This window comes from Leuciscus leuciscus, assembly GCF_965113295.1.
Source record: "Leuciscus leuciscus genome assembly, chromosome: 9".
NCBI classification, from domain to species: Eukaryota; Metazoa; Chordata; class Actinopteri; order Cypriniformes; family Leuciscidae; genus Leuciscus; species Leuciscus leuciscus.
The window spans coordinates 7,859,609-7,876,262 of record NC_138733.1 but is presented as its reverse complement, the minus strand read 5'-3'; the positions used below and the strand labels follow the sequence as shown (position 1 = coordinate 7,876,262).

The 16,654-nt window shown below is 37.1% G+C and overlaps 1 protein-coding gene and 2 long non-coding RNA genes across 13 annotated transcripts in view; 2 read left to right on the top strand and 1 right to left on the bottom strand.

Moving 5' to 3' along the window:
* The window catches only part of LOC309506480, a 352,573-nt gene extending 340,946 nt beyond the window's left edge, over positions 1–11,627 (bottom strand). Inside the window, exon 1 of the long non-coding RNA XR_014208791.1 lies at positions 11,299–11,627. This is a non-coding gene — a long non-coding RNA (uncharacterized lncRNA). The remainder of the gene's footprint in view (positions 1–11,298) is intronic.
* Positions 1–16,654, top strand: part of LOC309506283 (uncharacterized protein) — a 171,183-nt gene that overhangs the window by 121,243 nt on the left and 33,286 nt on the right. For 3 of the 11 annotated variants that reach the window (XM_082180063.1, XM_082180061.1, XM_082180062.1), the window contains 2 exons: positions 5,665–5,863; positions 6,161–8,079. The exons of 5 other annotated variants lie outside the window; for them this stretch is intronic. In XM_082180063.1, the coding sequence (XP_082036189.1) occupies positions 5,779–5,863; positions 6,161–7,008 (933 nt within the window). In that variant the 5' untranslated portion in view covers positions 5,665–5,778 and the 3' untranslated portion in view covers positions 7,009–8,079. Of the gene's footprint in view, positions 1–5,664; positions 5,864–6,160; positions 8,080–15,987; positions 16,110–16,654 lie in introns of those variants that run through there. 3 more of the 11 variants (XM_082180069.1, XM_082180060.1, XM_082180064.1) reach the window with 2 other exon arrangements.
* On the top strand, positions 11,632–14,936 carry LOC309506518. Its single transcript, XR_014208828.1, has 2 exons — positions 11,632–12,314; positions 12,999–14,936. It is a non-coding gene; the product is annotated as an uncharacterized lncRNA (long non-coding RNA).

The following is a 16,654-nucleotide window of genomic DNA, read 5'->3' as shown; positions in this document are numbered from 1 at the left end:
TATTGATTCTCGGTTTAGTTCTCCTTTTTTATCCAAAGTCTGCTTGCCATGGTCCATAATGTTTGAACGAAACAACAACAGCGTGCAAATAGACATTGCGAACTACACAGTTGTCCGCGTCAGTTTGGTTACTATCAGAGGGCTCTGGTTCATAGCTCTGGTTGCCATGGCAGCACGAGCGGAAACCAGAGACAACACGGATATGACGGCATTGACGGCGACAAAACGGAAATAAAGACACGGTCCGTGTCTTCGAATTAAAATATTAATTTCTCTGGATTTAGAAGTTAATTGGAACTGTCGGGATAATGTAAATACACAACTTTAAAAAATATATAACATAGATATAGTGATTTTTTATATTTTTAAATAAAAAAAAATACATATTGTGCCTTTAAGGGACTGACATTTATCACAATTCGATAAAGCGTTTGGAAAAATGTTGTGGATCTTTACTTTTGAAAAGTGAAGCCTATGTATAATTTTGAACTGTATAAGACGATGTCTCGTATTATTGGAGCAGGAGTGTATGCATTCCAGAGATTCTTCCCAGATGTCATCAGGAATATGGGTACCCATGTCCTTCTCCCAACTATCTTTATATTTATTGGACGAGGGGGAAGACATTGTTTGTAATTTGTTATATATTAGAGATAAATTTGTCTTTATGTGGGGGTATAGTGAAACATTCATCCAACATAGATTGTGGTTGTGTCTCGAAATCTGGCATGAATTTTCGGATGTAATCTCTAACCTGTAGATATCTAAAGAAATTATTGTTATGTAGTTTGAACTTTGTTTGTAGTTGTGCAAAGGAAGCAAATTTACCCTCAGTATACAGGTCACGGATACAACATAATCCTAATTTCCTCCAATTAGAAAACGTCAGATCTAAATTAGAAGGGGCAAAGGATGGATTTTTGGCAATTGGTAAAGAAAGAGGTAACGTTTTGTGGGTAAAATGTGATTTAATCTGTTTCCATATACGAAACAAATTATGTATGATCGGATTTTGAACGTCCTTTGCTTTGTCAAGTGGCAATGGTGAAAGTACTAGGGCTGCAGGTAAATATGGATCACAGTCTTCCACCTCAATAGCTAACCAAGTGGGGAGTGAGTTAGAAGTGATGTTGAAGGAGTTAATATTTTTAAAAGCACATGCCCAATAATACATCATAAAATTTGGGAGGGATAGACCTCCGTTCGTTTTAGATTTGGTTAAATGTTTTTTGTTAATTCTTGGAGTTTTATAATCCCATAGAAAGGGTTGAATAATTGAATCAATTTTCTTGAAAAAGGATTTTGTTAAGAAAATAGGAATATTTTGAAATAAGTATAGTATTTGTGGTAAGAAGATCATCTTGATGGCATTTATCCTCCCAAGTAGTGATATTGGTAAGGTTTTCCAAAACTGAATTTTATTTTTAAGTTTTTCTAATAAAGGTGGAAAATTAGATTGCATGAGAGAGGAAAGTTTCTTTGTAACCTCTATACCCAAATATGAAAATTTATCAGTGGTAACCTTAAAGGGGAACCTTGCCAACGTTGTTTGAGGAATGTCATGAACTGGCATTAGTAAACTCTTTGTCCAATTTATCCGATATCCTGAAAATTTCCCAAACGTTTCAATTTTTTCAAGAATGGATGGTATAGAGAGGAGAGGTTTAGTCACATATAACAAAATATCGTCTGCATATAACGAAATTTTATTTGTTGTGGTCTTTGTCTGATAACCATATATTTGGGGGTCTAAGCGGATACTTTGTGCAAGTGGTTCAATAGCAAGAGCGAAAATTAGTGCTGACAGGGGGCATCCTTGCCGTGTTCCTCTGAACAGATGAAATGAGGAAGATAAATTGCGATTTGTATGAATTTGTGCTTTAGGATTTGTATATAAAAGTCTTATCCATTTAATGAACCTCTCACCTAAATTAAGTCGTTTAAGCACTTCGAACAGATATTCCCACTCTATCTGATCAAACGCCTTCTCAGCATCTAGAGTCAATATAGTTAGATCGTTGTGAATTTTCCTGTCAGTATATAAGATATTAAACAGACGTCGTAAATTAGACGTTGAGGATCTATTTGATATAAAGCCAGTTTGATCGTTGTGAACTATTGTATTCATTAAAGGAGTTAGTCTATTTGCTAGGATTTTTGCATATATTTTATAATCTATGTTTAATAGAGAAATTGGACGATATGAGCCAACATTTAGTTCATCTTTACCTTTTTTATGAATAACAGTGATTGTAGCCTGAGTTAATGTTGGTGGCAGGGTGCCGTCTAGTTGGGCTTGGTTGTACATTCTATGGAGAAATGGTGTAAAAATATTACTAAATTTTTTATAAAGTTCGACCGGCATACCATCAGGGCCAGGTGATTTTCCGCTTTTAAGGGAGGCTATTGCCTTTTGTATTTCTGTGGCTTGAATATCTGTATTAAGCATTTCCGAGTCTTCATGTGAGATTCTTGATAAGTTACATTCGTTTAGAAATGTATTCATAGTATTGGGATCACTATTACATTTTGAAGTGTACAAGTCAGAGTAAAACTGTAAGAAACGCATATTTATCTCCTTTGGCTTAAGTAGTATATGTCCCCTGTCATCTCTAATCTTGTGAATAGCTCGATCGGCTTCTATTTTTTTTAGTTGACGAGCTAGTAATTTGTGAGGTCTTTCTCCAAATTCAAAATGTTTTTGTTTAATGAATAAAAAAGCTGATGAAATTTTCCCAGAGAGAAGCTGATTGAGTTGATATTTCAGATTAGTTATTTCTCTATGCAAGTCGGGAGTGGGGTTTAAGGCATTCTGTCGGTCTAATTGTTGTATCTGTTCTTCAAGATGTTTACACTGAGTTACTTCTCTTTTCTTTTTGGCAGCTTCATATGATATTACACATCCTCTCAAATAGGCTTTGAAAGCCTCCCATAAAGTGCATGATGTGACTTCTGGGGTGTCATTCGTTTCAAAATATAGTTTTATTTGAGCTTCAATGAATCTACAGAACTCCTTGTTTGTCAGTAAATAAGGGTTTAATCTCCAAGATCTACTGGGTGGGTCCATACCTTCCAAATATAAATTGAATGTTAATGGGCTATGGTCTGATATTGATATGGTATGATATTTCACATTAGTTGTGAATGGAACTAGTCGAGCATCAATTAGGAAATAATCAATTCTACTAAAGAATTATGAACTGCCGAAAAAAAGGAATAATCTCTGCCAGATGGGTTGGTAAAACGCCATAAATCTATTAAGTTCATACTTTTAAGGAATGAATTTATAAGAACACTTGAATTATTTTTGGGAATTTTACGAGATGCTGATCGATCAAGAAATGGGTCTAAAGGCGTGTTAAAATCTCCTCCTATTATTAACATAGTCTGCGATAGATTGGGAAGTAAACTGAAGACTTTCTTAAAAAATGCAGGGTTATCCATATTAGGAGCATATACATTGACGAGGGTTAGAGATGTGTTGTATATCTCTCCTGAGACAATGATATAACGACCATCTTTATCTGCTATAGTGGAATTATGAATAAAGGGTATGCCTTTCTTTATTATAATGGCTGCGCCTCTTGCTTTTGTGGAGAAGGACGTGTGATATATCTCTTTTACCCATTTAGCTTTCAATCTATTATGACAATTGTTTTTTAAATGTGTCTCTTGCAAAAAGATTATGTCTGAGTGTAATGATTTTAAGTGATTCAAGACTTTACCTCTTTTCACCGGGTTGTTTGCGCCACGTATATTCCAGCTTGTAAATGTCAGTCCCTGTTTAACATTCAGTGCGTTCGTCATATGTAATAAGAAGGAAAGTTGGCATATGAATGAGATGGGAAATCAAGTATCTATATGAATTATATTGAATGAAACTTGCTTCTATTGCTGCATAAGAATTGTTATTACGCATATTCGCGAGCATAAACACAGTGAACAACAAATAAGTGAACAACATAAACTTAAATACCTTAGGCTAACCTACTGTTCTCTTCTTTTAAAAGAATGTCAAAAGATGCACTTAAAACGTTCTCCTGACCATTTTGAACAAGTGCGAAAAATTACAAAAGCTTGCTTGAATCAGAGCTCTGGTGTTACTGTGCACAGCACATTACAATATTGAGTTCTGATTAGTCAATAGGGCTGTCAAAATTGCTCAAAAATGACGTTCGAATATTCCCTCTAAAAAACACACGAATATTCGAACTATTCGAACATCTGGTTGCGCATTTTTTCAATGACGCGCATTACGTCAATAACAGGACAAATTAATACAAAGAGACATACATAACTTGTATAGGTAGTTAATTTAAGTTTAAACATATTTGACAATGTATTACCAACACAAAACCAAGTAAATAAACTAATGGCCAAGACCGCAGACCTCAGTCTCGCTCACTCGCAGGCACTCTCTCTCTCTCTCTCTCGCGCCCTCGCGCTCACGCTCTATCTGCTCATAACGGTTTAAATGAACAACAATAAGCACATGTTGAGTGCTGATCAAGAGTTTTGTGCAAGCAATTTAAGGTCGCGACTCTTGCCCCAAATATAGCAGGCTTCATTCAGTGATTGAAACAAATGTATTAACATTAATTGAAGTTTTACAGTATAGAACCGACATTGAACGCTCCGAGCGAGCTGTGGTAAACATGGAACTTTTCTGTTTAACTTTAAATAAAACGAGGCACACAATTCCGAGAAATGTGACAACAAAGAACTTTTACCCTGAGGTTCATAAAAAATAAAGTGCTATTAAAAAAGAAAAAGGCTACTTACATTATTGGTGCTTGTATTAAAAAAAGGAAAAACTGACTGCAATTTATTCCATTGTCTTTTAGTGCACTGTCAACTTTCAGCAGTGACGCTGTGCTAGACAGTGCGACTCGTGTGACCTGTCCCTCAAGCCTTGTTTATACTCGACGCGTCCGCACGAGCGCGAATCGCCCCTTATCGTTTCAAAGAATAGTACAACGGCGAGCGCGTCGAGTATAAACGCCTCGTCCGTTTGGGGGAGGTGCGCGCGCAGTCTGCGGAGACTCGCGCTGCGGAGACAGGCTAAAGTATAAACAAGGCTTCAGGCAGCGCGCGCGCCCACTCGCAAAGCAGACAGCCGCGCCTCTGCTTCCGCGGGCGTGTTTTTCCATATTCGAAATTCACATTCGAATATTAATTTTCACGTTCGAATTTCTGTTTTTTAAAACTATTCGAATATATATTCGAATTTAGAATATTCGTTGACAGCCCTATTAGTCAATCACTGTTAGTTATACAATGTATAACTAACATTGTTGTGTTTTATGTTAAACTTGTTAAAATAATATACATGTTAAGTTTAACATAAAACACAACAATGTTAATCTAATGGGGATGGTGGTTTTACAGATGGGATGCTTTTTGTCAGTTTTTCTGCCTCCCTCCTCAAATCAAGCCCTGTGAATGAGGTGGAAACATGGAACTATTAGAGACAAAGAGGCTTTTCAGCAACTCAGTTTAACACAATGGTCCTGTTATTTCTGTCAGACGTTGGAGAAGCATTAAACAAACCTTTTTTAAATGCAGCTGCATCCAAATTCCCCAAATTTCTATCAGAAAACAGATATTTTCAATTAATTTAAATGTAAGTAAAGTAATTCAGTAACTTCTCTTTGAATTTGGCAGATCTGGTGTCCATCCCACAACAATCCACCAATAAATACTGGGAATATTCACATCATCCTACAAGAGAAGGACAAACTCCAGGAGTAGCAGCTGAAATCTGTGTGACTGTTAAAGATGGAGTTTATTAAAGAGGAGATTGAAGACATGAGTGATCCAGAACCATCCAGAATAAAACATGAAGATACTGAGGAACAAATAGGTTGGTGTCCATTCTTAATTCTTCATTGTTGTTTGCTTTGGTAGCTGTGAAATAATAAGCAGTGTATGAATGACATTTTTTATAGAAATGCTTATATCATTTTAATCGTCATCTTTAATGTACTTTTAATCATAATCTTGTAGGCTATAACAGTTGTCAAACTCATTTTGATCATATTAACAAGAGAATGAGAGAACTAAACTTTGGCACATCAAAGGTCTGATACTAGATCTCTGTTGCTTTCTGCTATTAAATCAGGGTTCACTTAAACTGATTCAAATTTTATGTTTATTTTAGATCGGATGGAAGTGAAAGAGGAAAGACAAGAACTGGAGGAATTTAAGGAGGAACATCATAACTTTCAAGAAACAAAAGCCAAAGAGCTGCACTCCTGCTCTCAGTGTGGAAAGAGTTTCTGTCAAAAAGGAGCCCTTAACGCACACATGAGAATTCACACTGGAGAGAAACCGTATCCATGCTTTCAATGTGGAAAGAGTTTTTCTCAAGCATCAGGTCTCAGTATTCATCAGCAGGTTCACTCTGGAGAAAAACCATTTAACTGTGATCAGTGTGGTAAAGGTTTTAATTCATCATTAAATCTGAAAAAACACCTGATAGTTCATTCAGGTGAGAAGCCTTATGTGTGTTCTCTCTGTGGAAAGAGTTTTTCACGGCTGGAATGTTGTAAACTACACCAGAAAACACATAATGAAGTGAGAGATCATGTGTGTTGTGACTGTGGGAAGAGTTTTACTAGAGCTGGTGAACTGAAACAGCACCAAAGAATTCACACTGGAGAAAAACCTTACAAGTGCTCATATTGTGACAAGAGTTTCACTCAGTTGGGAACACTGAAAGTACATGAGCAAGTTCATACTGGAGAAAAACCTCACAAGTGCTCGTCTTGTGACAAGAGTTTCACTCAGTTGGGACACCTGAAATCACATGAGCGAGTTCATACTGGAGAAAAACCTTACAAGTGCTCATCTTGTGACAAGAGTTTCACTCAGTTGGGACACCTGAAATCACATGAGCGAGTTCATACTAGAGAGAAACCGTACCACTGTACTGATTGTGGAGAGAGTTTTAGACATTCATGTAGTTTTCTCAGACATATGAAGAAATGTCAGAAGTCGCCACCGTGAGAAACATTTAATTTTCATGTCAAATACTGTCAAATAAGTAAATGTTGTGAGATGAAAATAAAATAAAAAATAGTTGCTTCCAAAAGAACATTATCTAGTTTGACTTTGTGAATTTGATGAAATGCTTAGATAACTAGAAAGACTTGTTTATATTGTGTTCTATTGTATTGTGAAAGTACATGCAGTTATAGGAAATAAACAAACAAAAAATTGTCTTGAAAAAACCTGTTGAATTGTGATTGTTTGATGTAAAAAATCCAGCGTAGTGTCAGTTCTGGCAGGTCATGTTAGTTGAGCTCGCATCAGCTGATCCATGTATACCTATAGGAATACGACTCCAATCACAGCATCCATATATAAGCTCCTTCAGTGTTATCAACAGCTATCGTGTTTCTCAGGAGCAAATTACCCTCCTCCCTCCCAGCTCCACCTCTCTCAGTCAGGATTTGGCATTCTGTTTGCCCTCTGAATCAGTCTAAATTCTCGAATTATGTTGTACGTTAAAATATTGAATTAATGATACCTAGAATACATTCATGTTGGTTCTGTTCTGTTTACCGTAATGGGGGCTATTGCTGCTCTTCCTTCTCTTTTCCATGCTTTTCCATGCAACAGAACCATACCGCCAATCCAAACTGTATGCTAATTCTCCATCGTATTTGACGATAGTGGTCCTGACAGAACTTAATTTAATGTAAAAACTTTACTTCAACATCATTTCTGATAAACACCTGAAAGTTTATTCAGTTGAGAAGCTTAAAGGGATACTCCACTTTTTTTTTGGAAATAGGCTCATCTTACACCTCCCCCAGAGTTAAACAGTTGAGTTTTACCGTTTTCGAATCCATTCAGCCGATCTCCGGGTCTGGGGGTCCCACTTTTAGCATAGCTTAGCATAATGAATTGAACCGGACAAGACCATTAGCATCTCTCTCAAAAAAATGAACAAAGAGTTTCAATATTTTTCCTATTTAAAACTTGACTCTTCTGTAATTGCATCGTGTACTAAGACCGACGGAAAATGAAAAGAATGATATGACGCAGCGCCTGAAAATAGTCCCCAGCTCAGTAGCCTATACGCTGATTTCACGCAGCCGCCATTTTGAAATCGAAAGTGAGGCTCCGGTGGGAAGAACCCCGGAAGTAAAGATAAACAACAACAATGCCTTGGATTACCAACCTAAAGCTGCTGCCGCGATTTACACTATTGGATGTTACTATTCAATATAGGATATGTATATAGTTCATTCCTGCTTCTTTTTTTACATTCTGAATTATATATAAAAAAAATATTTTATTTATAAATGAATTTCACTGTATATAGTCTAAAGTATGAAAGAAATGTATGTACATTTTTAGAATTGACACACCATCATTAAACACAATAATACGCCATCGCATTCACGACTCTCCTGTGATTAAAGGCGACACTTCCGGTTTTCTTCCCACCGGAGCCTCGCTTTCGATTTCAGAATAACGGCTGCGTGAAATCAGCGTATTATCAGGCGGCATGCGCTGCGTCATATCATTACGCCTGCTGGACTCATGGTACGGCAGCAAAGTTTCTTGATTATTACGCAGGAATGAGAGTATAGATCCTAGCCATATCAGCCTAGAAAATCGCAACTTTTCATTTTCCGTCGGTCTTAGTACATGATGCAACTACAGAAGAGTCAAGTTTTAAATAGGAAAAATATTGAAACTCTTTGTTCATTTTTTGAGAGAGATGCTAATGGTCTTGTCCGGTTCAATTCATTATGCTAAGCTATGCTAAAAGTGGTACCGCCAGACCCGGATATCGGCTGAATGGATTCGAAAACGGTAAAACTCAACTGTTTAACTCTGGGGGAGTTGTAAAATGAGCCTATTTCCAAAAAAAGTGGAGTATCCCTTTAATATGTGTTTGTGGAAAAAGGTTTTTCACTGCTGGACTCTAAACAGCACCAGAAAATACAGACCATGAGAGAAATCATGTGTGTTTTGAGCCGGACTCTCCATTGGTCTAGACTGACTCTGTCCGGTAGGGGCTTCACTTTTACCTGTTTGCACTCATTTGATTTGTTCATTTATATGTCAGTCAGAAATCATTAACCGCATTTCCACTGTACAGACCATATCAAATTAGGCTTTATCGTCGTTTCACGTAAAATAACTAATTCAATTGTGTTTGCTCCTGTTTATTTTTGGACACAAGACTTCACAAAACAACAATAAACTATTTTTTATTAAATAACATTTGAAAAACCTGTAAAAACTGAATGCCATAGAACAATATTAACTATTGAGCGGTGGTGACGCATTCATGTAACATGTAAGGGACCTAAAGCGCACCTAAAAGCTGTCACAAAGAATGGCAAAAGTAAAGATTATGAATATGTTAAATATAGCAAGGAGACGTTTCAATTGTTTATTAATAAACAAGTGTTTTCTGTGTCAAAGATGAAGTTGACGATGCTGACTCTCGATATTCGCAGCAGTGAACGCGCCAGAGAGAAATGCACATTTCATACGGATTCGCCTACATAAGCAGAGAGCAGTCTGTTTTCTTTTGTTTTGAATTATTTTGTATAAAAGTACACATTTCAAGCTTTCTTTAGATATATTTCTCAGGTCTGTGAGGCAAGTAGCTTATACTGAGTTTCGGTTCATTTATGAGACGAGCTCCAGTTCACGCGCCGGCGCCTGATTATATTCAACATGATCTCACGACCAATGATAAAAAGGTGGCTAATTCGTATGAATTCATACGACCTCACTCGTACGAATTTGTACGACTTGTCTAAACCCACGTGATGGGTAGGTTTAGGGGCGGGGTCAGGGGTAGGTCATTCGTATGAATTCATACGAATTGGGCAATTCGTAAAATATGTACAATTTAGCAAAAATCTTACTAATTCGTACGAGTGAGGTCGTATGAATTCGTACGAATTAGCCACCTCGTAGAATTCTTCCGAATTGCCGTGAGATCTACTTCTTATTTATTAAATCCAGGCAATTGGTTGATGAAACATTGATTAAAATTAAGATACAATTAATAAAAAACTAAATTCACTTTAAAGAAAGGCTTTCTACAAAAACAAACTTAATGAAGTGGTCAAAATCATGTCTGCCCACTCGTCTCCCGATATGCATCTTATGATCTTACTCATGCTTTTCACTTTTCATATAATCAACAAAGATGAAATAAAAAAATAATTTTATTATTTAAACATAAATATGAAACTAAATCGTTTTCTTTAATGACTGGGCTACAGCATGTTAGCTATTAGCCTACAGTACAGATAATTTAATGTCGGAGCGGGATTTGAGCGAACGCCGTATACCGGTGAGCATGTGGGGGAGACGATTTTCAAACAATCATCCAATATTATTTTACTTGATATGCCAATCCTTAATATTTGGTGTTTAAAATGCCTGTTTGAGGTCTCTGTGAAAGTTTTAAATCAGTCTTTTAGTGCCGCTTTCAAAGCAGTCACGTCCGTAATGGAGAACTGTCACGTCCGTAACATTGTTTTTTCCTCATAAATGCAAACACAAAAAATAAAATAAAATGAAAATTTTGTGTTCTGTGGAGAGCCAACCCTTCTTCATCCGGTGGGTAGTATTACTTTTGGTTTGCGCAGTGTAATTCAAAGAATTACTAAAAAATATTTTGCCACCTAAAAGTTAAAGATTTTTTGTGTCATTTCCGTAACGCATATGTGTAGCCTATTTTCCTCGTATTAAATATAAAACGCATGTGTAGACTGATATTTTTCTAATGTCTGGACTCCTTTATTAAGGGAGTATGGATATATAAACAGACGTTTCAATAATTGGTATTAAATGCGTTTTTTGAGAATTTATATTTCAAGTTTTGACTGCAAATGTCACGTCCATAACGCTGGAATTGCCCAATAGTAATTTAAAGATGTGGTAGCCTAGCATTGGATCTGGACGGAAAGGATAACTCTGGCAGTTGGAATAGGGGTGTGTCGCGATTCTGCCTTCTCACACCGCGACACAGGTTCGTGGATCTGAGTATTGCGATTTTGGTTTCATATCACGTGTCGTTACAGCCCTAGTCAATACCAATATTTTTGTTGGTATTGATAACGGTTAATTAACCCAGTTCAGGTGACTAGACTGTTGAAGTCATAAGTATGGCGATAGTGTATTTGATCTGTCCCAGCAAGCAATAGCCATCATTTCACTGTCTCGGTTAAATATTCGGTTGTTAAGTCGTGACGTAACCACTCTCCGATAATACTCTTTCCGGGTCCAAAGTCCAGGTCCTCTCTACCTACCTACCGCTTTCGCTAGTGTTTTGGTTATTATTGAGTGTTTTTACAATGCCGCAGTGCTGTGTCCTGTGTCCAGAGCTAACTCACTTCAACCTCGTAAATCTTCTTTTTCATTGATGCCTGGACTCTACCCTTAATTATGCCACCTGAGTGATGAGCTACACTAACCACTCTGTTGGTGTTAAAGGAATTTAAACCCTTTTTGACCGCCAAGGGTGCCTCACTAAGAAGGACGTGATCGTAAATAAATTTACAGGTTCCACCATTGTTATTTCTGGACGAGAGGAGCGCTTGGACCCAAAACGTCACGCGTGACGTCAGACTTAACAATCGGATAGACCCGATATAGTCCGGCTATGTGCAACCTACTTTTAGCCAAAATAACATTGAATCTGGTTACATGTCATTTTTTGCAAAGATGTAGGCTATGATATTCCATAATGCATGCACAGTCAATTGTGATTACAAGGTGTTTGTTTCATTTCTTTGATATGTTCTATGTGTTTCCTGTGCATAGCCACGATTTAGCTCGTAGTCAGGCCGGCTATTTGTAGCCCACATATAGTCAAAACTGATTAATTGTAGTTTTTTTGGCCAGGCAGCGCATGAGATGGTTGATATCCCATTATGTTTGCATTGGTAATAATATTTACAAGGTGCCAGTGTCATTTCATGACGTGGTCGATCTGTAGATTCAGCTCTGAATTGGATGGGCTATGTGTAGTCTGCTTTTAGCCCACCCGGCAAAATCGAGGCAATCTGTGGTCAATGTTTAACGGCTTGGCAATAGCCCTGATTTAGACCAGCGATTAGTATAGCCAAAATAGTCTTACAATTGTTTACATGTTTTTCACCCACGCAGCTTCATGTTTGCTGTCACACATAACATTCATACACAATCTACGATATTTTTTTAATGTCTTTCATTTTAAATTAAATAAAAATGCAATTACATTTCTCAACCGCTAGATGGCAACCGCCCTACTGAGACAGGACTACTGGCAACGCGAGACTTGATAATTAGTAGGCTAGAGACATAGACAGTATATAAACTGGACACAGCGACCCCATAGGTTTCAATGGAGAAAAGTGAAGCAAATTAGAAGCATTCACTTCCTGATGGCTGAGCGTACTGTGCAAACTCAAACTGAGCTTGACGACATAGATGTGACGTGAGCAGCCTGTCTGACAGTTGTAAGTCTTCTAGTAGCTGTGCCAAGCGAAATCTGAATCATTCCCTTCCGAATCTCGCAGAGACGGAGAGTGTGAGTCGGAGGTGTCCATGAGCTAGGAGCAGGAGCAACTTTTTGACTCTCTATGGGCTTCTCCCTTGACTTTATCAGACTTTATGCCTCCACATCCCCCCGATTGACTGCAAGCTTCTCCTCCTGTCTATACGGTCATTTCCAGAGAGTCGCGTGGTTATGACGCAATCGTTAGCCTACTTTTACAAAAACTGCTTCTACGGGGCCATAACGTAAGATACAAGGTAATGGAGCCTTTTATACATTGTTGTGTTTCTTTAGAAATAAACAATGGACAAATTGAGTCTTTAAACGCCTCAGATGTAATGTTATTCGCTGTCAAAGTGACGCCAAAATGAATGGGAGTCAATGGAATGCTAACAGCAGGTGATGGCTTGTTAGCCAATGGCAGCCCCCGGGGGTGGTACGGTTTTCGAGCGCTGGATTGACCCCCTGGCTAGAGATCACTGTTCTCGCGATCGCGCGATAAACATTTCCTCCATTTTGAAACATTTTAAACGAGACGGAGCATTGCATTCACTTATCTGTCGGTCAAAGAGAACAGGTAAAAGACATTCCTACTTTTGTCTTGTAAATATCTGTGTTCGTTTTGACATGTGCTCATTTAAAAAAAAAATCTAAATTATTTGTTGTTGTTGGAATCGTGACATTTTAGCGGGTAACAGTGCACAGTGAACTGTAACCCGTTTCCAATTTGAATTCAAAGAGGTAAATATGAAACATGTGCAACCTATTATAATGTGTTATGAAAGCCACACATATCTTTTACTCTTTTCTTTAGATCATTATGAAAATAGGACTTTTTAACTTGGCAAGTTTATTTGTATAGCACATTTCAACAGCAAGGCAATATAAAAATGCAATATAAGAAAACAATTAAAAACACTTTAAAATATTTAAACCAAAACAATTAAAACCGTTAACTGCAATGTAAAAGTTACAGTGCAGTGTAAGAAATTAATAGTTTTTCCAATTAATAAAAGGTAGTGGCAAACAAAACTAAGCTAAAGGTTAGCCTTAACTTTAAATATGTTTTCTTGGAGTTTGTTCCAGATATATGGTGTATAAAAACTGAACACTGCTTCTCTGTTTAGTTTTGACTCTAGGGAGTCTGGGACAGGAAGCAGACAAGCAGAAGATCAGAAATGTACTTTGGTCCTAAACCATTCAGTGCTTAAACCAACATGAGTAGGCCTATTTTGAAATCAATTCTTTTACAGACAAGAAGCCGGCGTAAAGACCTCAGAACTGGAGAGATGTGATCCACTTTCTTGGTTTTAAAGACACTGTTCGGTGTCTTTAAAAATAAAATAAAAAAATCATAAAAAACACGATAGCTAAAAACATTTGACGTGTTTAAGTATACTTACATGTACATTAGACATAAATGGGTTAGTTATAAATGCCTTAATTTAGGAAAAAAACTAGCCTGGTTAAAACCAGACCATTCTCAATAGTAACTGAGTTATGGTCTGGCAAAGCTTCATTAATAACTCATTTCCAAAGGGGCGTCACCAACGGACATCGCTCAAATGCCTCTGGGCACAATTGGATAGACCTAAAACCAATCAGAGCGATCGTCATCGTGTAAAGCCATATGCTGCGTCCCTAAGTTACACTACGCCATAAAAGTATGTACTCTTTTTGTGAAGAAAAGGTATTTACTTTTGAATGTGTAGCAAAAAAGTAGGCAAGCTTTGGGACATACTACTTCGTCATCTTTATCGGACGGATCTGTCGCGTGCATCCTGTCACGTAAACTGCCCTGTCAATCATCTTGTCACAGTTAAAATCCTCTATTAAATCTAATTTCATTTCCTACCGTTTCGGAGAGAAATGTAGTAGCACGTTCATCTGCCAGTGGGTCTTTCATGGAGACTGTCCTCATATGTTTGCAATTTGAATATAATAATGCATTTAAAAGTTGCTGCGCTTCAGCAACGGACGTCGCTCAAATGCCTCTGGGCACAATTGGATAGACCTAAAACCAATCAGAGCGATCGTCATCGTGTAAAGCCCGCCCCGACGTTTCTGATTGGTGCCGCGATTTCGACGGATTAGAAATGGGCTTGAATGAGCTCTTTGCCAGACTACTTGCAGAGCAAATCTAAATTTGCCGGAAGTTGTCTGGGTTTTCCCAGGCTAGAAAAAAACTAAAATGAAATAAAAATAAAAGTGTTTTTTACCATCATGTTAATTAGAAATCTACTATACATTTTAATTTCATATCATATGATGTTAGTAGTCAAACATGTCTTATGCGGTAACAGTGATGCACATTAAATTATGATGTAATTCTTTAATTATCATATTCAACAGTTATGGATATCAACTACTTAAGAGAATGGCATCGACTGAGAGGCCGAGTTTTTTGGGCAGATGCCGTGATGACCAACTTCCCGGCGGCAAAAGAGTTCGACTTGAGAAATGCAATTGGGGAGCATTTCAAAACAAGCACCAGGGAGAGCAGGGGGTGGGGGGTATAGAAATAAAACCAATGAATCATTTATTCACGGTTGAGAGTTAAGAGAATAAATAACCCAAACTTTACAGTTATGTAAGTTATACCTAGCTATACTTGTTGTTTAAAATATTTTATTTAGTCATTCTTTATATTTTCATTATCGTAAGTTAATTTCCAATATTTATTATAATCTTTATATATTTTTATTGTATTTACAATATTTTATTTTCATAATTGTAATTGTATAATTAATAAGTGTCATAATTGTATATTTTTTCATTTGTTACTATCTTAAGTTGTTAACTTTTATATTGTTATTAATAAAAGTTTTATATTTATTAATTTTTTGGATGCATTGTCATGTATGTGTGTTATATTTGAGTAAACAGAATCCTTAAGTTGTATTTTGTTGTCTATTATATGTAGTAATTCATTTGCTGTCTATTTGATGACGAGTCTATTTTTGGGCTATGTTTAGACGTCTGTTAAATTTTCACTGACAGCCCAAATTTAGCCTTGTTTTAGCCTAGACTAATATTCACTGTCTATTAGACGTATATATGTAGTTGTTCAATAGCGGTCTAATTGACGTCTAGTCTGTACTTGGGCTACGTTTAGACGTCTATTAAATTTTCACTGACAGCCCAAAATTAGCCTTGTTTTAGCCTAGACATCGGGGGTTGTGTTTGGACAGCTATTAGATGTCTTTTAAATGCAAAATTGAGGTGGGGTTAATTTTAATATTCATAGGACCATACAAAGCCTACTAAATGAGACAAGGGTGTGGAGTTACATTCAATCTATTTTAAGGCGTGCAGAATTTTTTTTCAAGGAAAAAATGCTTAAATATGTGATTATGGTGATCAAAGATGAGTTTAAAGGGATAAAATGATTGACTACAAGGGGACTTTAAGAATATGCGGCCCCTTTAAGAAACATGACACTGTGCGCACTGAGAATGCGCAGAAGAGAAGAGGAGACGAGCTGAAACTTTCACCAGTCGAGGCTGAGAGTGACGCTGTTAACGATCGTGAATGAAGGACAAATGTGGAATATTTTCTTCAGATGCCGTATATTTCCAGTCTGCAGGTGAGAGATGTTACCAGATTACAGAGTTTAACATTAACCAGCTCCTCGAGTGAGTGTGTTTAAGGGTCAGTGTAATGCGTTGTGTGTCCTGGTTTATTATTATTAGAGTGTAACGTTAGTAGAGTGTTTTCACAGACTCTGTTTAGGGCTTCAGACTAACAGTTTTTTCTAGGAACGCTGTTGTAGATCATAACTGATTTTTTTTAGGAGCACAGGCTGAAAATGTAGGGGCAGACCTTAAATCAACCTGCAACGCAGTTATTCACATTTCCCCCATTTTGACTGTATTACTGACAAATGCCTAGGTAATAAATTGACTTAACGTACAGGAATTACAATGTGCAGTTTTATTTTAAGTTCACAGGACTCCAGACTAACATTTTAGGGCAGCAGCACTGGAGCCACTATTTCTGTCAAAATACCATAGTTACAGTTAGTGTTACTTCATTAATCCATGATGAATGTTGCTGATTTGTGAACTTAGAGCCTTCTATAACTTGTTCATTCATTGCACAATGTTTCTCCTGTTTTCCACGTCAGCGCGG